This window comes from Pogoniulus pusillus, chromosome 1 (genome assembly GCF_015220805.1).
Source record: "Pogoniulus pusillus isolate bPogPus1 chromosome 1, bPogPus1.pri, whole genome shotgun sequence".
Lineage (NCBI taxonomy): Eukaryota > Metazoa > Chordata > Aves > Piciformes > Lybiidae > Pogoniulus > Pogoniulus pusillus.
The window spans coordinates 9,089,487-9,112,427 of record NC_087264.1 but is presented as its reverse complement, the minus strand read 5'-3'; the positions used below and the strand labels follow the sequence as shown (position 1 = coordinate 9,112,427).

The following is a 22,941-nucleotide window of genomic DNA, read 5'->3' as shown; positions in this document are numbered from 1 at the left end:
ACAGCCATAAAACAAATACGACTCACATAAGCACACTGCTGAGGAGACTGTCTGCAATACATGCTCTGATTAATGTCTGGAATAGCAATAGTGCAAGTTAATGCTTTCTTGAGTCTTAGATGACGTGCTTGAAAAGATCTTTGGGAAGGTCGTGTCCACTTTTATGACTTGACTGCAAACAGAGCAACCCCTCGAATGCTGACCTTGGATTTGACTGCAGGGTACATGCTGCAGTAGATTGCTAATTGGGGAAGATCTGTGGATGCCAATGGCAGCTCCTTCTCTTACCACCACAGGATTCTGCATCCTTTGAGGTTAAATGCCTCCCTGTTTCAGAGCAGGGAGCAAACTGTTTGGTCCTTCTTATGTCCACTGCTGTGGGATAAATTAGCCTCTGGAAAAGTTTGGAGGAACTTCTGCAAATAATCCTCACTATGATCAAATGACTTTAAAAACCATCCAGTGAGACCTGGGCAGGCTGGAGAGCTGGGCACAGAGGAAACAGATGAAGTTCAACAAGGAAAAGGCAGAGTCTGCATCTGGGGAGGAATAATAAACTGCACCAGTACAGGCTGGGAGGTGATCTGCTGGAAAGCAGCCATGTGGAGAGGGACCTGGGGGTCCTGGTGGATAACAAGTTAACCATGGCACAGCAATGTGCGCTTGTGGCCAAGAAGGCCAATGGGATCCTGGGGTATATTAGGAGAAGTCTGTCCAGCAGATCAAGGGAGGTTCTCCTCTCCCTCTACTCTGTTCTGATGAGAACTCATCTTGAATACTGTGTTCAGTTTTGGGCTCCCCAGTTGAAGAGGGACAGGGATCTGATGGAGAAGGTCCAGCAGAGGGCTACAAGGATGATTAGGGAACTGGAGGGCATGGCTTATGAGGAGAGGCTGAGGGTCCTGGGGCTGTTTAGTCTGGAGAAGACTTAGAGCAGATTTGATAAATATTTACAAGTGTCTGAAGGCTGCCAGGAAGGGGGGGACAGGCTCTTCTCACTTGCTCCCTGGGATAGGACAAGGAGCAATGGGTGTAAGTTGCAGCACAAGAGGTTCCACCTCAACACAAGGGGGAACTTCTTTACTGTAAGGGTCACAGAGCACTGGAACAGGCTCCCCAGAGAGGTTGTGGAGTCTCCTTCTCTGGAGACTTTCAAGGCCTGTCTGGATGTGTTCCTCTGTGATCTGTGTCAGATAGTATTGTCCTGTTCTGGCAGGGGGATTGGACTCGATGATCTCCTTGAGTCCCTTCCAACCCCTAACATCCTGTGATCCCAAATCCTGCAAGTATCTGACAATCTCAGACCCTGACTTCCCCTCTGAAATGTGACTGGGCTACCACAAAGAAGATGCCCTACAAAAACAAACAAACACAAAAGCAAACCAAACAAAAAGCCAACCAGCATAAAAGAACTGAAATAATGTAGAAACAAACATAAAGAGGCTTCTGCCTGACGCAATGAGAGAGAAAACAGTTAAATTGTGTGAAAAACCTGTTACTACCACTTCTACTTTTGGCCAACAAAGAGGCTCAGAGAGGCCCCACTCGGTAAATATATACTCTTGTTGGATCAAAGGAGTAAGAATGGAATCAAGTCCTCAGGCTTTATGGACCTAATCCAGTTGGTTTTTCTACTAATTTCTGTGGGCTTTGGCTGGTGTCCAGGCAGCATAAACCACCAGGAGTAGGGCTAGCCTTGTTTGGCAAATGAAAACTGTTCTAGTACCACTGATTTTCACTCTCTGTGCCCAAAACCTGGCCTTTCTGCTCAACTCCAGAAGCTGCCATAAGCAGGAACAGGCTCACTGGCAGCCAGGAGGGTTTTAGCCAAACCCAGGAATGCACACAGCTGCACAGGGATGCCTAAAATGGTGTTTCCTTAGCAGCATGTAGAATCACTCAGGTTGGAAGAGACCTCCAAGATCATCCAGTCCAACCTAGCACTCAGCCCTAGACAATCAACTAGACCATGGCACTGAGTGCCTCAGCCAGGCTTTTCTCAAACATCTCCAGGGACAGAGACTCCACCACCTCCCTGGGCAGCCCATTCCAATGCCAATCACTCTCTCTGGGAAGAACTTCCTAGCATCCAGAAGAGACCTTTCCCGGCACAACTTGAGACTGTGTCCCTTTGTTCTGTTGTTGGTTGCCTGGGAGAAGAGACCAACGCCCACCTGGCTACAGCCTCAATTCAGGTAGCTGTAGACAGCAATGAGGTCACCCCTGAGCCTCCTTTTCTCCAGGCTAAACACCCCCAGCTCCCTCAGCCTCTCCTCACAGTGTTCCATCCCTCTCACCAGCTTCACTGCCCTTCTCTGGATGCATTCCAGTATCTCAACATCTCGCTTGAACTCAGGGGCCCAGAACTGGACACAGAACTCAGGGTGTGGCCTGACCAGTACTGAGTACAGTACTCCCTTGTCCTACTGGCCACGCTACTCCTGATCCAGGCCAGGATGCCATTGGCTCTCCTGTCCACCTGAGCACACTGCTGGCTCATCTTCAGCTACTATCTACCAGTACCCCCAGGTCCCTTTCTTCCTGGCTGCTCTCCAGCCACTCAGTCCCCAGCCTGTAGTTTTGCTTGGGGTTGTCGTGGCCAAAGTGTAGAACCCTGCACTTGACCTTGTTAAATCTCATCCCATTGGCCTCTGCCCACCCACCCAGCCTGTCGAGATCCCTCTGCAGGGCTCTCCTACCCTCCAGCAGATCCACACTTGCTCCTAGCTTGGTGTCATCTTCCGGACATCCTTCCATCAGTTCATATTCAACTGTCATGTTCAGCAGCATGACGGTCATGATCTTCCCTGAGCATCAACACTGATCAGAGTTCCGTATCAGCCAAGCAACTGCTGCTTGGCTCTGTTCCCTCAAGTAAGGGCTGAAAACAGAGCCTCTTCTGGGCTTTCATAGAAACACATAATCACCCAGGTTGGAAGAGACCTCCAACATCATCCAGTCCAACCTATCACCCAGCCCTTTCCAGTCAACTAGACCATGGCACTAAGTGCCTCAGCCAGGCTTTTCTTCAACACCTCCAGAGACAGCGACTCCACCACCTCCCTGGGCAGTCTGTTCCAGTGGCAAATCACACCAGCCATCAGCTTGCAAAAGGCTGAGGGCCCAGGGAAATTAAAGCAGATGGTTTGCTTACCATGTCATGCTTTCACAAGTGCCTTCAGAAACTCAGGAACTCTTGGAATAAAGTTCTGGGACACTTCTTCCTGTTGCCTTGGCCTCAGTAATGCCTTCATGCTTGTTTACATTACAGAGTTGTGCTGCCAGTATTTTACACACCTGTAGTTGAATCAGTACAACACCTGTATTGTATCTATCATTGCCCTGGTGTGAAGGCAAGTACTGTGTTTCTGAATTCTGGACAAGCAAGCCAACAACACAGCACAAAATGGACACCTGCTGCTGGGCTTTCTAACATTTCAAACCCAGTAATGACCACAGACTTACTGTGAAATTGTAATTGGTTTACTAAAAATAAGACACTGATAGATCCTATTCCTAACCTACCGTGCCCAAAGAGGAATTAATACTTTGGCTCTCTTTTTATCTTGTGCTTTCTCCTCCTTAATAATAAGAGAAGAGGGAAAAGTGAACAAATAATTACACAAAATAAAGGATTTCTACCAGGCAGCATAATTCACTGGAACACAAGAGACAGAGACAGCAAAACTCTACAAGTCAATAAATCCACAGAGTAACTCGATGCAAACTGCACTTGGCACTTTGGGGAAGAAACTGCTCCACTTTTGGTAAAGCCTGTACTTGCAGGATGTGACTGCTGGACAACACTCACTTAAAAGGACAGAGAGCTCTTGATCATGTCTGTCAGAGTGGGCAAACAGATAAAGCTCTCAGCTTTACTGAACGATGACCGATTTAATGTCAGGACCTTTAACTCTTTCACTGGTGCTGGGGGTATCTACATTGCAGGCTGCAGTTTCCCAATTTGAATGGTTTGGATGACAGTTATTACCAAACATCTGAGAAGAGCTTTGTGAGGATGGAGTCATAAATGCTCGAAAGGCATTTAAATAATGGTGGTCTGCAAGAGAAACAGCGTTGGCAATACAGACTGCAACTTCTGTGACAAAGAGCCTAAAGATGAAATGTCAAAGAATGGGATTAAATCAGTAACAAATCATCAAGAAACCTAATGTTTCAAGGTGCTCATTGTGCAGTGGAAAAAAAAAGAGACTAAAAAGCAATTGCTCTCCTGCAGGTATTACGATGTAGACAAGGCAATCCAGAGGAACAGGAAAAAGGCAGTTTCCCAGCTTTACTTGGTGGAGGCTCAAGCACAGCTCGACTCTGGCTGGCAGCTCGGAAGTAACCACAGTGCTCCGCTGCCCCAAACCTTCACCGCACTTCCAAACATCCCTTTTTCTTCTCAAGGGCAGCAAACCCTTGAACATCAGCCTCGACCCGGAGTCATAATCCATCGCTTCATGTCTGCGGCCACCTCTGCCTCTCCTCCCGGCGCTGGTGCAGCCCGCAGCCTCCCGGGACACCCCACGGCAGAGATATGCAAACCCCCCCCGCCCCACGTCGGCGCAGCTCCGACTGTCAGCGGGGCGAGGGAGACACCCACGGCTCTAGCAGCCAGATTTCGACGGCGGCCGGGTCTGACCCCGGGCGCTGCGGTGGGAACCGCGGCCGGGCCCGCGTCCCGGCCCCGCCCCCGGCCGCCAGCCCCACTCTTCTCCGCTCCCTCCCTCTGAAGGCGCTCACTTTTGATGGGATTACAGCTAATTGAAATTTAAAATTCAAATCAACTATCGGAAAGGTCATCTTGAAAAATCCGTCGGCATCTGGTATTTATCAGCTGACGCGCAACTAAAGATAAATCCGGGGCCGCGCTTCGCTTCTTTGCCCCATTTCTGACGCGGGGCAGGAGCCGCGCAACTCCCGAGTTCTCGGCCCCCCGTGGATGCGGAGACGGCTGCTGTTCTCTGCCGGGCAGCTCATCCCGCCGCAAGTCGGACTGCAGCGGGCGGACGCGCCCTCTCCGCGGCGGCGCAGCGGAGTTAGGAGCGGGACGGCCGCGTTCCTAATGCAGCGGCCCGGAGGGGAGGAGAAGAGAAAGGAGGAGGAAGGGGAGGAGGGGAGGGGAAGGGGGGCAGGGCGCAGCCGGCAGCGCACACCGGCCGCCGCCGGCGGGGCTGGCCGGGGCGGTGGGGGCTATTGTGTGCACCAGACGGGGACACACACACAGACTCACTCTCACACACCCGCGGCTCGGAGAGAAAGTATCGCGAGAGCGGCCGGCTAACAACCTGCTCCACAACACCGCCGCGCCGCCGGCCCCGCGCCGCACCCGCGGAGCGCCGCGCACATGCGGACGCTGAGCACCGCCGCTGCCGCGCGCCGGTAAGTACGTGGTGAGCCACTCGGGAGGGCAACTCCCTCGCCGCGCCCCCCCTCTCCCTCCTCACGGCGGGGGAAAGTCTTCCCTGCAAAGTTGGGGAGTGCAGCTGCAAAGGGGGGGGAGGCTCCAACAAACAGCGGCTCCGTGGTGCCCCCCCCTGCCCGCCGCACTCTGCACTCCGCGGTGCCCGGAGCCGGGCGCCGCGAAGGTCACCGCGGCGGGCTGCGGGGAGCAACTTTGCGGTAGGAGGTGGGGTTCGGGAAGGAGGGGGTGGTAGAGTACGGAGGGGGGGCGGGCTCGGGGCAAGTTTGTGGGATTTAATCGCGGGCTATAAATGGGGCTGCTGGAACTTTAAAAGGCAGCAAGCTGTGGTTGGCTGGTAGCGAGATTTGGAGTAACATATGGCATTAAAAGGCGCACAGCTGGAGGTAGCATTTCCATCGCAGTGAAGTCAGAGCAGCTGACTCTCCAGCTTGCGGTGTAATTAGCAAACCGAGCACTCCTCCTTCTCTCCCTCCCTCTCTCTCTCCCGCCTGCCTCTCTCTCTCCCTCCCTCCCGCCGCGCCTCGCTCTCACTCGCACCCGCGGCCGCGCTCCCTCCTGCCCGCCCGGCTCCGCACCCGCGGCCGGCTCCGCCGCGCCCCGCGGGAAGGTAAGCGCCCGGCCGCGGCATGTAGCCAGCTGCAGCCGCAGCCCTGCCCTTTTCGCTGTCCTTAACGACGTTTGTTTTCCTCTTTGGCTTTTAGCAACTTTATGGGAAACTTTTTCCTTTTTATCTCTCTTCCCGTACCCCCCCCCCGCCCTTTCCGCATGTGCGGCCCGGGGCCGCTGCTGCCCCCGGTGCTCCCTCCTCACCCCGCAAAAACGCCGCTTCCCCCACGCCCGCCGCCAGTGTTTTGTTGTGATTCGGTGCATAACGACTGAGGAGAAAGTTTAAATGCGTGTGTGTGCGCGACGCGGGCGATACGCTTTATTAAAAGATGCCCCGAGTTAGCGTTGCTGGGAATACAGACCGGGAGTTTATGCCTTTAGAGTTCCATCTATGTGTGTGTGTGTGCGTGCTGCCCTCGTCTTAGTTTTACTGAAGTGCTTAGTGGGAGAAACAAAGGTTGGAGGGGCTGCTGCTTTACTAGCTTTTGTTTACTTGCAATCAAGTTTTTCCTGTTTGGAGCAGGTGTGAAAGGATGTGAAGCACGTTGTGTTTGGGTTTTTTCTCTTCTCTACCTTGCCCCCCCCCTTAATAAAACTATTACAGACAATTAACAGTAAACGTTATCTCCAAGGCTGTTTCTTTGGCTTGTGTTACCAAAAAGCCGATCTGTTTGTTACAGCTGCTAGGAGGCTTTAGTTTACAGTAGCATTCAAGTTTTTCCTGTTTTGAACAGGTTATGAAGGAAGAATGGAGTTTCCAGACCATAGCCGCCAGTTGCTGCAGTGTCTGAGTCAGCAGCGTCACCAGGGCTTCCTGTGTGACTGTACTGTTTTAGTTGGAGAAGCTCAATTCAGAGCTCACAGAGCCGTTCTTGCCTCTTGCAGTATGTACTTCCATCTTTTCTACAGGGACCAGTTAGACAAAAGGGATATTGTGCATCTGAACAGTGACATTGTCACAGCCCCTGCCTTCAGCCTGCTGCTCGAATTCATGTACGAGGGAAAGCTGGAATTCAACAGTCTCCCAGTTGAAGATGTGCTGGCAGCAGCTAGCTACCTTCACATGTATGACATTGTGAAAGTCTGCAAGGGCAAGTTGAAAGATAAAGAATTATGCTCGGAAGAGAAGATTAATGATGAGGCGACTAGTTTGGAGAAAGCAGAGCATTTTCTAGATGCTGGAGTGCCCCTGGTCCACGAGTTTGACCCAGGAAACAAACAAAAATTCAGCGTTGCAGAATACGAGAGAGCAGCAGGCAAAGAAAAGGTCAGCAGTCACCCCGCCTGGCCCTCTGATCATATAAGTGTCAGCTCTGTGCCGACAGAGGCAGAACCGTGCGCCGCAGCAGCTGGAAAAACAAAGGCTAATGTCAATAGTTCCACAGGACCTTTGTCCCAAAGGTCTGTTAACCATCCCCTGGCCTCGAGTGATGTGGACTGTGCGCTGGATTTGTCTTTCAAGCCTGTGCCGGGGAGAGATTCCTTACACCCCTCCTATGTCTTTGGACAGCTGGCTTCCGACAGCCAGCAGCAGGGTACCGAGCCACTTGTTAAAGATGAACAAGACTTGCTGTCAGATCAGGAGGACAGCGAAGCCAGGAGTCCGGAGAGTCAGCATTTTGGGAATTCAGCCAAAAGCCTAGTGACAGGGTTAGGACACATGTTCGCGGGGAATGGCAGCTCTCATGCCCGAGAGGAGGATATAGATCAAGAGCGAGATGAGAGTGAGGACGACATGGATTCCTCAGACATCTCCTCGGGTGTCCTCGTGCCTCCTGGGCATATCTGCATTTGTCCCCTCTGTAGCAAGGTGTTCCCGAGCCCGCACATCCTTCAGCTGCACCTGAGCTCTCACTTCCGTGACAAGGATGGCTCCCGGACCCGCCTGTCCCCTGATGGGTCAGTCCCCACTTGTACCCTCTGTGGAAAGACTTTTTCTTGCATGTACACCTTAAAGAGGCACGAGAGGACTCACTCGGGGGAAAAGCCCTACACCTGTGGCCAGTGCGGAAAGAGCTTCCAGTATTCCCACAACCTCAGCCGCCACGCAGTTGTGCACACCAGGGAGAAGCCCCACGGGTGCAAGTGGTGCGAGAGACGGTTCACGCAGTCTGGGGATTTGTACAGACATATCCGCAAATTTCATTGTGGCCTTGTAAAGTCCTTGGTTGTTTGAGACATATGTTTTGGGTTTTTTTTTTTTTTTTTTTTTTAATAGTTTCTTCCTCCGCCTCCCTCCCCCCCCCTTTAAAACAGGAAAAAAAAGGCAGCATCTGAATTGTAATTCCCCCCCCCCCCCCCCCAAGTCTTCCTTTATTTTATTTTGGTGATATTCACTTCAGGTATATAATCTTTAAAAGATGCAGAGGTATACACTCCAGAGGCCTTTTGATGCAACCCTTCCACCTCTCCATCTCCCCTCTTTCCCTGCCACTCTCCCTTCCCAGTACTGTCCTTTAGGTCTACTCTTTGCGCACCCATGTTACATTATTAATGTGAAATGATCTAAGTAATTCTGCAATGATTTAGCATCTGTTTTTTGTGCTGGAAGTACTTGCTTCATGGTCAGGGTTTTTTTTTTTTTTTGTGTGTGTGTGCATTGTTTTGTGGTTTGTTTTTTTTTTTTTTTTCTGTAGTTTGAAAAAAAGATTATCAGCAAGTTCCAGAGAAAAATTTGGATTCCATTAAACTCCCCTAATGCTCTCTGCGTGTTGCATAGAAACATCTGAAGAGGTGTACTATGATTTGAATACATTTCAGTGTAGAGAAAGTTCTTTGCATATCACAGCGTAAGTGACTGTATTCTTATTTTACAGAGCTAGACAAGACCTTAAATTGGCCCAAATTATAAAAGGGATTGAGGTTTCCTGGCTGCATGTTTGGTACTGGTAATTTTCTGTTCTCTTTGTTACATTAGAATAATTCTACAGTCAGTCCTAAATTCTGAATGAGAAGTATTTACCTTGGGACTTGACTTAAATGTTACCCACCCACCCCCACTCCCTGAGCTGACCCTACTGAAAAGCTGCTTTTGAGCATAAAATATGGATGGAAAAACTCTTTCTGTCTACAGCACATTCATTTCTGAAATGTTGAAGGATGTGCACTAGGACATACAATAAAATCATAGGATATGTGAATATTTTCATTCCCATATCATCACCCAGGGGCTGATCCTGTCCCCATTGAGGGGATGGATGGCACTGCTATAGTGATAACCCCTCTCGATGCTGGGTTTATGGGTTGAAGGTAACTTGAACTTGTGTTAGGAGATGCCCTGTCTGAAGAGTTTGCTGCTACAAATCAGCAGCTCATAACTTTATTTAATTAGTTTTTTTTTCATGAAGTTGGTGATTCCCTCTGGGGTAAATTCTGTGCAATTGCTGGTATTTTGAAGGGGCACTGTGTACGTGAACTGCTGGAGGGAAAAATGTCCCAACCTTTTCCTCCATATCCCACCTCTTCAGGGACACTTTTGGAGGAATTTTTAGGTGCCTTTTTTTTTTTGGTTTAAGTTTGTAAACAGGCTGCCTGTAACTATAACCAATATACTCCAAATAACTCAATTACTTGCCTAATAGAGCATCCTTTGGTCTGTGCATGTCAGTAAATATCAGATTATTCCCTTCCAGCCAAATTACCCATTCAAGGTACACATGTACATGGGACTGAAATATAATAATAATAATACCTGAGGGTTTTGAATGTCGTTCTGCTGCATTAGCATTGCTTCACCAGCTTTCTTGACACTCCTGGAATTGTTTTGTGAAACTTAAGTGTTAAGTTAGAAATGAATTTGAAGCACTGAGTTAGGTTCTTTTTAAACATTGTGCTTAAAATACTGTATTTCATCTTATGAAGAAAGAATTTCCCAATGCCATTCCCCTCTGGTCTAAAAAACTGAGCACTACCTACATAAATAATATGGAATTGCTAATTCTTTCTATTTTCTTTTTTAAGTACTTCCTCCTTTAAAGGAAACCAGAATATACTTGTTACAGCCTCCTCTTATTATTCATCTCTTAAACTATGAATGTACATGTAATGTGAAATTTTGCTTCTATTTATAGTTTTGGAGTTTGTTGCTTTCAGTCTGATTTCTTGACTGTAAAATATTTTTGCTGAACCTGTTACATATGAAAGTTGTGGGAGAGTACTGTATCTTGAACATAAATGGCTTTGGTACTGTGGTCTTATTCTACTTAATCATTTTATTTTTGTTTTCCTTTTTTTGCTGTGATTGGAAATAGCACTGAACAAAAATCTACTAAAATTAATTTATTTTTCTTTCTACTAAAATTAAGTTATTTTTTTTTCTCCTGAAGATACTTGATATAGTATTTATTAGATTTTTTTTTTTAGTGGAATTATTCCTGTTAATCTATTTCAAAACTAATTTACTTTAAATTTTATAACCATGGGATTTGCATGTTGATCAACATGTAAAGAGTTTAACGTAGAGTCAGCAGTACTGAAGCTGATAATCTTAATTTTGCATTGTCGTGACACTCTTTTTGCATTTCAGTTTTCAATTGCTGTTGGTTTGTTTCTTTTTTTTTATTAGAAGATCATAAAATAGGATGTGCCATAAGAACATCATTAGTGTATGGAGCAGGGAAAAAAAAAATTGAATTGTGTCTGATCTTAGTATAGAAATAATTAAACTGATGCTATAAGCATGCTCTGTACTGCAGTGAATATGGGGCAGAAGTTTTTAAAACAACAACAAAAAAAAGGATAAAGGAAAAAAAAAAAAGACTTTCTCATTCTTGCTTCCATCATGAACATGCTGTTCTCATAGTCTGGTATTTGTGTTCCCACTCCTCATAGCTTGAATTTCTAAAGTTTTAAAAAAAAATATATCTATATATATGTTTGCACTTATTTTTGTTCTTAAGGTGACTTTTTTTTGGCTATCTCTCTGTGTGTCTCACTGACTTTTAAGTTGCAATAGCTCGGAGCATGTTTTCCAAGTGGTTCATGGCTCTACAGAGAAGTACTAAAACCATGGCACACTTACCGCTGGTTTTCTTCATAAACTGTTTCACTGTGGGGCAGTCGCTGTCTCTGTAGGGGAACAGTCCTGTTCTGCATTTTAAACACTGGATTTGTTGTCTTCTACAAATACTGTGAAGTTAATGTGTTTGGAAAAAAAAAAAAACCACCCAACAAACAAAAACCAACAAAAAAAAAATTGATATTTTTAATTGTTTTTAATCTTGGTGCAGTTCAGATTAAATATGTATATTTAAAGACACTAATTTTTTTGTGGGAGAGTTTTATAGTATACAGTATGTAGAAAAGCTATTGGAATGGAATATATTTTATAAAAATGTTCTATCACTGTTTTATAGTGAACTATTTTTTCTTCAGTGTTAGTGTAATACTGTTAGTCTAGATACGACAATCGCAGGAAGAGTGATTCAAGCTACTGTTAGTGCTTAGTTTGTGTGGAGTTCTGTTTGCAACTGTATTGGTATGTGCTGTACAATGTGACAATCGTGTCTAGGATTGTTGTCTTTATAAACTTTACATGAAATAAAACGTGCTAGAGTTGTAAGCTTGAGCTGCCTCCTCCTCCTCCTCCCCGCTTCAGTGGAAGGGGTGTGGGTGTTTGGGGTTTTATTAATGATATGTATTTATTATTTATTACTAATATTTTACAGGTGGTTGTGCTGCTTAAAAAAAAAAGAAGGAGAAAAAAATGTACTCTAGTAATGTCTTTCTTTTCCAGGGCCACGTGGAGTTTTAGGTATGTGAGGAGCTGCTGTATCTCAGTCAGAGCCTGACCGAGCATTTCCTTAGTCACTGGGCAGGACTAAAACCAGAACCGCTTCTGCATTTTAAACAGATTATTAGGGAGATTTGAATGGGCTCAGCTCTTCCTCTGATGCCTTGAATGAGCTCCGGACCAGCCCTGCCCTGAGGGATACTGCTGTACAGCTGCAGGCTGGGAACTCGATGGCAGGCTAGTGGATACCCTGGTAAAGGTGCCAGACATCCCAACACCGTTGGGCTGGCTGAAGCCACGTTGGCTAACTTGTGTGAAGGGGTTCTCTTTAAGTGTCGAATCTCTCCCAGGCTTGGAAGAGCTGAGATCTGACTGGCTCACATCCACCTTAAAACTTGAGTTGACTTCAACTGGAATTAGGGGAAGAGGAGCAGCCAGCTGCTGCTAAGGAGAGGAAAAGAAACTGGGGATGCACCTCTATTATGTCCACTGTGTCTTCTGCTTCTAAATTATTGGGAGATAAAAGATCCTGGCAGAAGCAGACAGCCTGCTGGCTGAGGGATAGGCAAATTGCAGTTAATGCTGATGTGGAGGCACAGCTATCCTCACCAGCTATCACGTAGTTGCTACTCTGCCATCCTCTCAAATTAGGTAGGTATTTCTTGGGTTCAAAGCATGTGTCCTGCTTCATGGAGCTTGTGCTTTCATCCCTGTCTGTGGGAAGGGCAGGGTGCTGCTGGAGATGCCCAATGATTCTGCATCCTCTGACTCTGATGTGAAGTGTTCAAAACTGTAAGTATTTTCCCCCTTTTCCTTGGAGTGTGGGTGTCTCTGCAGCTCCTTATTTGTGACACGCTCTCTTTTCACTCTTCTCTGCTGTTGTGGATGTATGGAAGAGGATTCAAAGGTGTTCTTTAACTCCTGCCCCTCGAAAAATTAACTGTTGTGCTAGGGAAGGGGGAGGGGAAAAACACTTTTCTTTGAGGAAGGAGAGCACTCAGAAGCGAGTTTGAAGCTAAACCAGGGAGGTGGATAGCTTGCAAACAGGCTATAAATAACCGAGAGTAGATTGAGGAGAGCAGCCCACATCTACTCTGGCATGGGCATGCTGTGCCCATTTTCTTTGTTGATAGCAATTGCTAATGTGAATTCTGGCACTCCAAATCCTGATGCCTGTTGTTCTGATAACATAATTAAATCTTAGGAATGTGAAATATAAAAAGCTTTGAGAAGAAACCAGGCCACTAAGCGGATACTGGAAAGGGAGGGTGTGGGTTGCGTATGTACTAATTAAGCAATGGGATCCCTCTAGGCAGGGTTCCCTGCCTGCCAGTTTACATATGTGCTGTGAACGATCCTGCCTATCTCTGTGGGAAAGGGGATGACCCCCAAGGGCATCTGCTGTCCTAAACTTGCGCTGCAGGGGTTGTTGTCTTTCAGGATTGCAGCATGTAGCAGGCCCCTTAGGTTGGCAAGGGTCAGTCCTACCAATGCCAACGGCTTGGCTTCCTGCTGCCCTCGCGAAGCTTGATTCTCCTTGGGGTGAGTGTTACAAAACTTATTTATTCATTTCTAACTTTTGTTTTGAAGTACAAAGTGCCTTCTGGAGGTGGTCTGGGCTAGGTGCACACAGTGATGTCTGTGTATGTCTGGGCACATGCGGCTGTATGTCACCAAATGCCACCATGCGTCAGAAGAATGTGTTCTTTTTCCCAGCTCGAGTAGTGGGATGAGTTTGAACCAAATGCCTTCCAACCACCGATGAGAGTTCATGCTGTGACCCATGGAGGTATCACCAGGTGAGGTTTCTGCTGTTTGATCTTGTCTGTGAGAAGCACTGCGTGGATGGGACCATATTCATTGCTTAGATTATGAGAAGTGAAACAAGCCTCCAAACATGTTACAATGAAAGTGGTCCCACATGAGAAGTAATTGGGGTGGAGGGATAGAGTGATCTCTATATTGCCTGGCTTGTCGCTGGTAGGATGTCACTGCCCAGCTTTTTCTGGTGCTCGGGGTCAGATTGTGCCACCCTGAGTTTTGCTTGTCCGTGAGTATCTCTCTGTGCTATTTTGCTGAGGAAGATACACAGCAGAACACAAAATAGCAGCTGTTACCTGAGGAAATCAATAGCAGGTGTGAGCCAGCAGAAACAGCCTATGTAGGACAAAGCTGGGCTCAAGTGAAATGGAGTTGAGTCTATGGTGCAGTTGGTGTGTGAAAATGCCTTGTGCTGGGAGGAGGAGGAACTGTGAATGGGGCTGCGAGCGACCTGCATAGAGAACATTTTGTCTCAAATGACTTAATGTTTTGTGCCGGGTAGGACCTGGCTGGAATCGCTGTGGATTGAGCAACTGTGAAGTGAGGTGTCTTTCATAACAACTGGACCAAAGGATCCTGGCTTCCTACTTCTCAGATGTGGGGATGAGCCACTGCAAGTGGATGCCAAGTGCTTGCTTTCCAAGTGTGCACCCTGTGTGTATGGGCCATAGCCCTTTACATTCCTTTTGAGCAGCTCTTCTCATCCCAACCTGGGGGAAAGGGGGGGGACGACGGGGGGGAGGGAGAGAGAAAAGAAGAAAAAATTGCTAATGCTGTTTAACAAGTGAAGAGTGAGCAAACACATCGGTTATTGTTACCTGTTTCCTGTTCGTTGTTCTCTGTTGTACAGCTGCATGCTTCTGTACACAGCTGTCTCCTCTGCCCTTTCAAAATGATCTGTTGCAGAAAAGCAAAGTACTTGACATCTTGGCTTTAAAAACAAACACAGCAACCCCCCGTAAGACCTCTGCTGTCATGCTCTTGGGCCCTGTATATGCATCAGTCTTCTGTGTGCCCTTCTCCAGCAAGCGGACTTTGCAGACAGAGGTGATGGTTGGCGCTGCTGCCAGGCAAAGCAGCCTGTGCTGCACAGCACCCTCAGCGTTTCCCAGCAGCAGAGGGTGCGCTCTAGCATCCCAAGGGCTTTTGAAGCTATGTAGGTTGTAGACCTCAGGAAAAAATTACCAGAAAATGGATGTTATCAGTCCTAATAACACAGGAATTTGGGGAAACAAAAGTTCAGATGACAATCTCATCCACAGGTTACTTCTCCTTGGGAATAACTCAGCCCACACACTAGGTACTCTCTGTTCCCCAACCTTCCTTATCTTTTTTTTTTTTCCCCTGTGCTATCCAGGTGGTGTTATGAACCATCTGCTGCAGTGATTCAGCAGAATCCATTTAGCGCTTTCCCAGAGAGGCCAGCATCTGCCAGGCAAGGGGGAGACCATGGGGAAGCCCAGCACATCTGCCACTGTGTCTGCAAGCGAGGTCTGGGGTCGGCCCCTAACCTTCTCCCAGTTCGCCCCTTGGGGCACAGATTGTGCAGGGGAGCACAGCAATCTTCACCATCATTGTCATGGCTTGTCTGGCTCTATCAGGGTGGTTAATTATCAAATGGCTCTTTTGGCTTTGGCTGTGGAAGAGAAGAACCTTCCACGTGCTTTGTGATTTCTGCGGTGTTTGCCTGGCGCTTGGCATGCACTGGGCTTTCTGGCTGGCACAAGACGGGAATGAGTCTGTGTCATCTTTGTTCCCAAGGTCATACTGAGAGAGCTTGGACTTGAAAGCAGGAGTGTGAAAATAGTGTCCCCAAAGTGAGGGGAAATAAAGCAGTTCCAATCCAGCAGGATTTCGTAGAACAGATGTAGGGCTGGGCGCAAGAGGGAGGGCAGAGAGAGTGATGCCAAATCTGCTTTTCTTATCACAAATTCCACTTATTTGCTGTGGTAGTAGCTGAGTTTGAGGATCACTTGAATTTTGCTCCAGGATGGAGAGGAAGATGATCTTTCAGATAATATGAAGCATTTTATTGGCAGTGCTGGCTTCCCAACTTATTTGTAAGACTTGAGCTAATGCTTGGCAGTGACTGCTGGCGAATGCTGAGTGTGTATAAAAACTAAGTACCTGGCAAGGTGTTTTGAGAGCCTGTACATATTTGAGCCTCTGGCAGGAAACATAATAGATCCTGTGTTCAAAAATCCATCACATCTGTGCAATGGGTTATGGCAACAAGTGCTGAACAAGGACCAGGAATGTATCACAACATTTCTCATGTACTAGAAACTATCTTAATTTAGAGAGGGCCAGTGATGTTTGAAGGAGCAGAAGCTTCTATCTCCCTTACTTTGTAAGTTACATTAAAGTCTTAGTTTTGGTAGACAGTGAGTAGTCACAGTGAGTAGGGTTCAACCCTTCTGCTATTAGCTGTCAGAAGAACACAGTTTCCTTTTAATAATTTCCTTAGATATGGTCTTGCAGTTCTATTTCAGAAAATGGTTTGCAAGCAAACCTTTTCACCCTGCTGCTGTCAGAGAACATACACAAAATCCTCAGAAGACAAGGGGTAGATAGCTACACTGGGCACGTGGTCTGCCCTGCTCCTGAGCAGGGTGAACTCAGCGTTTGTTCTACCTGACAAATACATTCCTAACCTACTTGTGGGAACCTTCTCAGGTGATCTGTCATGGTCCCTACCTGCCCCTTAGCTTTGAAAGCTTTTATTTTCTCCCATTTATGTCATGCCCAGGTTATATGCTCTGATGCCTTTGTCTTTCCAGGTGGATAAGGAGAGGAGGCTCTACTGGCATCTGTAAAAATGGGCTCATGGGGTGAACTGACCCAGCTTATAAACTGGATCTGGATGTAGAGTCTTGGGCAATGCACTCAAATCGTAGGTCAAGATTATTCTAAAGTCCTCTGGATGTTTTATTTCATGGCCAATAGAGATGCAGACGGCCCCAGGGCATGTGTCTCTGTAGGCAGGCAGCATGAGAAATGGGCTGTTGGGTCAATACAGGCAGAAGTGACTTGTGTAAAATGTGCAACCCAAGACCTCAGATCTACGTTTGTTCTTCAGCAAGCTTCGAGGGACCTACATCTAGTTGGCCAAATGTAGACTGTGTTCTCTTTTGTCTTTAGACTTTTGCCTATGTTAGAATTTTGACCTCTTTTAAACTGACATTTTTAGGTGTGGTAGGAAACAACCCAGAGTAGTTCACTTGCCTTTCTTGTAGCCTTCAAAATGAACCTCCAGTTCTGATTTCAGAAATAACCCAATTAGCCACTTAGTAATGAAATGATTTTTGTTTGTTTGTTTTGAGGAGGTTGGGTTGGTTTTGTTTGCATTAAATTGAAAGGTGAGTGTTCAGATATATAACACTAAGAAAGAGGGAGCCAGGAGTCAGGCTACGCTGGGGCTTACTGTGAGATGTGTTAGGCTGGAGCTGGACAGTGTAGCCTGTGGTGGTGTTGGTCAGTGAGTATGATGGTCCTTCCTGCATTCTGCTCTGTAGAGTCTGAGCACTTCAGCTGATGTATATCAAGAATATGGTGGAGATGCTCCCTACTGGAGGGGCAAGTGTCTGATACTGCTGGAGGGCTGCTGAGAAACTTATTCTGTGAGTTTTGATGCTGCAGGTACCCAGACCTCTGCTCCAGGCTGATGAAAGGGTGATGTGAGATTAATGTGTGCTCATTGTCATCCCCTAGTCTAGGCAGTGCTTTGCCTACACCTGAGAGACAAACTTTCAGCTCTGTGCCTCTGAGGGAGTATGGAAAGCTTGTTTAAACTGAAGTTTGCCCAGGGGTTTGAGTTTTGCTTTAGCTGGGGAGCAGGTCTGAGGAAGCTCTGCTCAACTGTCATCTAGTGCTAGTTTCAATGCCACGTAACTGGAGCGCTGAAAGCTATTCAGCTCCACATCCAGAGGTGGAACCATATCAAGCATCTGATATCCTCTCATTAAGACCTTCGCAAAGGTGGGGAAGGAGAGCAGCTTGAGTTGCTGATGCCATTCAGTGCAGTAACCCGGAGGTGGCAGTGCTTGCTCTGAGGCATGCAGGCAGAGCTTCAGGCCTTTCACAGCCTTTTGAGACCTTGAACGTGCTGTTCCCAACCTTGACTAAGTGCCTCATTGCCTTGGGTGCAGCCAGCAGTGTCTGCAGGCAGTTTTCCATCTCTTCCTACAAGGGAAAGACTTTTCTGAAGAGACATTGAAGATGAGATCCGTGCTCTGCACCCAGCAGATGAAGACAACTTTGGGAACGGACAGTTTTGGGTTTGTCAAATCAAATGCAAAAGGGGTGATTAGTTTTTGGAGCAAAGTATAAGGCTCTGGGCATGTCCTTGCCCTAAAACAATGGCAAGACCATTGCTGGTTCTTGTTGCTGGTGCTAACAGGCTGAAGGTTCTGTGGCTCCTGGTAGCACCAAGTTCTAAGAGGTGAGAGCAACTGTGATATTTCTGAAGCACTGTGTTTAACTCCTCAACATCAGCAGAATCAGAAACTTTTGTTACTTCCAAAATTAGACTAAAAAGTCACCCAAGACTTGTGGCAACAAAAGCCACCTGTTTGACTGGGCTTGAGTTTTTTAAAGTCTTGCTGCTTATAAAGCTAGAATTTAAAAGATCAGACAACACTTTGTTCTACAACACATGAAAAGATGCTTGAACGCTGCTCTGAAGTAAGCTATGCACACAGTGACTTCCTTGCAGTGTTCCACTGTGCTGCCAGTTGGACACTGGCAAGTTCTCACGATGCTTTATTATCCACCTTTAAAACAAGTTCTGGCTTTTGGTTTCATTTATTTCAAACCCCACCAAAAAATGTCAACTGCTTTCAGAATAAGGAAACGTAGGAGGTTTTCCTTGGAAAATGGTTTTTCAAAATGTGCCTTTTTTGGTGTGTGTTTTCTCTGTTTACTGAGTCTTCAGGATGTGTGATGTGGCTGTGCAGTTGATGTGGCACAGGGGAATGCAGGCAGGTATTGGGAATGTAACTAGAAAACACAAATTTGCCCCGCAGGATGATCTCAAGCGCATTCGTGGTATCTGGATCTCATAATTCCCCTCTCAAGTTGACATATCTCAAAGTCTCATTGCTAAAATGTCAGTGCTGGGAGTTTCCCTAGGAGAGCCTCTCTCTGCATCGTGACCTGGCACAAACTCCCTGAGCTTATAGAACTGTGAAAGGTTTCTGTAGAAGAAAAATGGATCATAGAATCAGCCAGGTTGGAAAAGACCTCCAAGATCATCCAGTCCAACCTAGCACCCAGCCCTATACAGTCAACTAGACCATGGCACTAAGTGCCTCAGCCAGGCTTTTCTTCAGCAGCTCCAGGGACAGCAACTCCACCACCTCCCTGGGCAGCCCATTCCAATGCCAATCGCTCTCTCTGGCAACAACTTCCTCCTAACATCCAGCTTAGACTTCCCCCAGCACAACTTGAGACTGTGTCCCCTTGTTCTATTGCTGGTTGCCTGGCAGAAGAGACCAACCCCCACCTGGCTACAGCCTCCCTTCAGGTAGTTGTAGACAGCAATGAGGTCACCCCTGAGCCTGAGATGTGGTAAGAGCTCTTACTGCATCACTGGATTTTGGTACTGCAGCTGCACTGCAGGCCAATTTGGTGAGGTTTAAAATAAGATTTAAAAATTATTATTACTGTTTTAAAATCTGCTGAGGAAAGCATTAGATTTGCAGCCTTTCAGATAGAAATCTCCAGGTTTGCCATCCCCATAGATTTTCACACAGGGAGGTATGGACTTGCCTAAAATATAATGCACTTTCTGTAGGCAGCGTCTGGTTTGTTGTCTGTATCCTGCAAAGCTCTGTCCTGGTGGGGCAAACTCCAGTGCTGTGGTGCAGACTTTTGCCCACATAAAGGCTGCTGAACGGGCTCTGATGTTGCACAACGACTAAGCGGGCACAACAGCGTCGGCTACCTGCGAGCCTCTCCCTCTTCCTTGTGTACTTTGAAACCTCGAGGGAGGGAGAGAAGAGAATGAGTAAGACGTTGGGAACAGATGTTGCCCAGTAGCAGTGAAACAAATATTTTGTGTTTATGGTACTTCTAGTCAAGGGTAATGTTAACACCGATGTGTCTGTGTTAACTTGCCCTTTTCTCAGCATAAGCTCTCTGCAGAGCCACTGGAGCTGGTTACTAATAAAAGTCTGCCTGGAGTAGGGTGAGTGCTGTGCTTCTGAGTATATATCATTTGGTTCCTAATTCTGCAAAGCATGTTGGTTATTCCCTTGCCTGTGTGTCATTTCTTCCCCTGCCTGACCTGTTTGCTACCCCCCAGCTGTAAGTGACAATTTGCTTTGCATAGGGAGGAAAGACACTACCCAGAAAGACTCAGATTTTTTTGTTTTACAGGTTTGTGATGGTGTGGTCTGTTTTTTTTCCCCACCCCACCTCCTAAAGGAGTTGCTGGGTAAGAATGCTGGGTTGTTTGTTTGTTTTTTTTCCTTGTTGTTTTGTTTCCCCAAAGAGACCTTCTCTCTCTGGCTTATAGAAATGATGGGCTTGGGGTGCACAGCTGCCTCTTCATCCCCTTGTCCTCAGCTGAGAGGCACCCGATTCCCCAGCCCTGGAGGATATTATCCCCGTGGCAGCATCTGGCTCTTGGCAGGCTCTGCAGGCAACCGTGCTGGCAGGGTTTGGAGTTCTCTTTTAGCTTTGTCATGTGGTAATCTGTCAGTTGGCTCTTTGGGCTCCCTTGTTCTCCTGCATGCTTTTTCTTCTCAACAAACCTCTTAATTTGGAATTGGTCAATGAGAGCTTTGAGAATGCTCCTCAGACTTGCTCTCCATCAGACATTTCTTTTCCTTTGCTCCAAGGAAGGACTTTCAGCAAATCTTTATTTTATCACAGTAGTAGCAAGTGGAGGAGAAAAGCTGACCAGGTTTCTACTACCTCAGTGAAGTCTTTTCGTGTCAGCAGACAGGATAATTTACTCAACCGATTGTTCTGGCTCTGATTATTTACAGCAATCCTAAAAGCATCGCCTCCCCCCCGCCCAGGAAGGAAGTGCTGGTGGTTTTAAACAGCAAGAAAAGACTTTAAACAAACCAAGAGCGGAATACAAAACAACATCTCCGCTGCTCCTCTTGAAGATGAGTGTGTTTGGGGGCCGGATCCTCAGCCGAAGTAGATCCTGCCTGTCCCCAGGGTTATCTCGCTGCGCATGGTTTCAAAGCCGCCCCCCAAGGATGTTAGTATTCTTTTCTCCGTGTATGAATAAGCCACTTACAGCGCGTAGCTGCTATATTACAATTTCCTAAGAGGTGCTGGCATCTGGAGAGATTACATTCCACTGGCCCCTGGGATGGAAAGAATGAGTTCAAGAACAAAGAATGAAATCCTCACTTCTGTACTCAGAAATACGATATTTGCCAAAGGGTAGGGGCAAGCTGGTAGCTGGACCTCGACTTTGCCCGTGTTTGGTGCAGCTTTCCTGTTTTCTTCCAAAAATTGGGCTGCACTGAGCCATCCACAAAAATAAACTTAATATCACTTGGTGGGTGGGAGGCAAAAAAAGCCCTCTCCCTGGTGAACTTTGCGACACCGAAATGTGTAGGATTAACAGCCCTGCAATCCGCTGTCTATTTGCAGGACTGGCACGGTTCGTGCCGTGGTCTTGGCAGCCGTGGCGCAGCCCCGGCACCTTGCTCTGCAGAGACACCTTTGTGGGTGGGAGGAGGATGCTGAAGGCCTGGCTGCCTGCCAGCTAGCGTTGAACCACCACGCAAATTGCAGTGTAGTTGCAAAAAATTGAGATCGCCCACTCCTAGCAGTCTGTGCCATCGGCTGTCTGGCAGGATTGATGGTTGTCACTACCGAACGCTGCTGAGCTGGAGCCAAAATCAAATGAGTGGATGTCCTCGTGAGCCTGCTGGGGGGGAAGGGGGGAAAAAAAAAACCCCACAACTTAAAAACCTGAGAACTTTTTTTTTTCAGTGTAAAAAACTAAACGACAGAAGCATGTTCCACTTTATAATTGCTTTGCTGGGAAGAAGGACTGAGAAACATTCCTGCTGCATGCAAAATCAGAAGGTCACAGATTTTCAGCTGTCTTTCCTTGGCACTGTTATGGGATGGAGGAGACTCTGGCAGGGAAGAGGAAGCATCTCTCCTTGTATTAAACTGTCCCTGGGACCCGGGGGGATGTTTAAGCATGCTCTTAACAGCTGTGGTGTAATGCTGGTTGTGGCAACAGGGGACAGACTACCGTGCTTTAACATTTTTCTCTCTTCCCACATAGGCAAGCAGGCCTGGGCATGCTCTAGATCACAATTGTAGTGGTGGCTGATGTGGCTTAGCAGTGAAGCAAGTGGTTATGATGTCCTTGGTAAATCATAGAGTAATCTGGATTGGAAGGGACTGTTAAAAGTCCAACCCTTCTGCAAAGAGCAGCAACACCTTCAACTAGACCAAGCTGCTCAGAGCCCTGTCCAACTGACCTCATTTCCAGGACAAGAAGGGGGGAGTGGGTTTCCTGAATCTAAGCAAAATCCTGGTAGGAACACAAGGTTAAGACCCTAGTTTGGCTGTAATGGCTGAATTGCAAATTAGAGATCAAGTCCTAAAATCCCATAGCGCTGGCATGGGGTTTGCTCACCTTCTGGTCTTAAAATTGTTCACAAAACAGACAAGGAGTTTCTGGACAAGCAATCCTGAAGGGTGAGAACAACCTGCATCACTTCATGATGTGATGCGCACAACTGTGCACTTGCAGCCTGGAGATCCTGGGCTGCATCAGAAGAGTGGCCAGCAGGTCAAGGTAGGTGATTCTCCTCCTCTACTCTGCTCTGCTGAGACCCCACCTGGAGTACTGCATCCAGTTCTGGAGCTCCTATTACAAGAGGGATGTGGAGATGCTGGAGCATGTCCAGAGAAGGGCCACGAGGATGATCAGAGGGCTGGAGCAGCTCTGCTGTGAGGACAGACTGAAAGAGTTGGGGCTGTTCAGTCTGGAGACGAGGTGACCTTCTTGTGGCCTTTCAGTATCTGAAAGGGGCCTACAAAAAAAGCTGGGGAGGGACTTTTCAGGATATCAGGTAGTGACAGGACTAGGGGCAATGGAGCAAAGCTGGAGGTGGGGAGATTCAGCCTAGACATGAGGAGGAAGTTCTTCCCCATGACAGTGGTGAGAGGCTGGAATGGGTTGCCCAGGGAGGTGGTTGAGGTCCTATGCCTGGAGGTGTTTAAGGCCAGGCTGGATGAGGCTGTGGGCAGCCTGATCTAGGGTAGAGTGTTCCTGCCCATGACAGAAGGGTTGGAACTGGCTGATCCTTGTGGTCCCTTCCAACCTTAACTGATTCTATGAAAGAGAGACAAAAGGAAAGAAAGC

At 47.3% G+C, this 22,941-nt stretch overlaps 1 protein-coding gene across 1 annotated transcript; it reads left to right on the top strand.

The window, feature by feature from the left end:
* Positions 1–5,961: 5,961 nt before the first annotated feature.
* ZBTB42 (zinc finger and BTB domain containing 42) lies at positions 5,962–8,324 on the top strand. Its single transcript, XM_064152922.1, has 2 exons — positions 5,962–6,035; positions 6,769–8,324. The coding sequence occupies exon 2, from the start codon at positions 6,783–6,785 to the stop codon at positions 8,208–8,210; it is 1,428 nt and encodes a 475-aa protein (XP_064008992.1). The 5' UTR covers positions 5,962–6,035; positions 6,769–6,782; the 3' UTR covers positions 8,211–8,324.
* Positions 8,325–22,941: the final 14,617 nt, after the last annotated feature.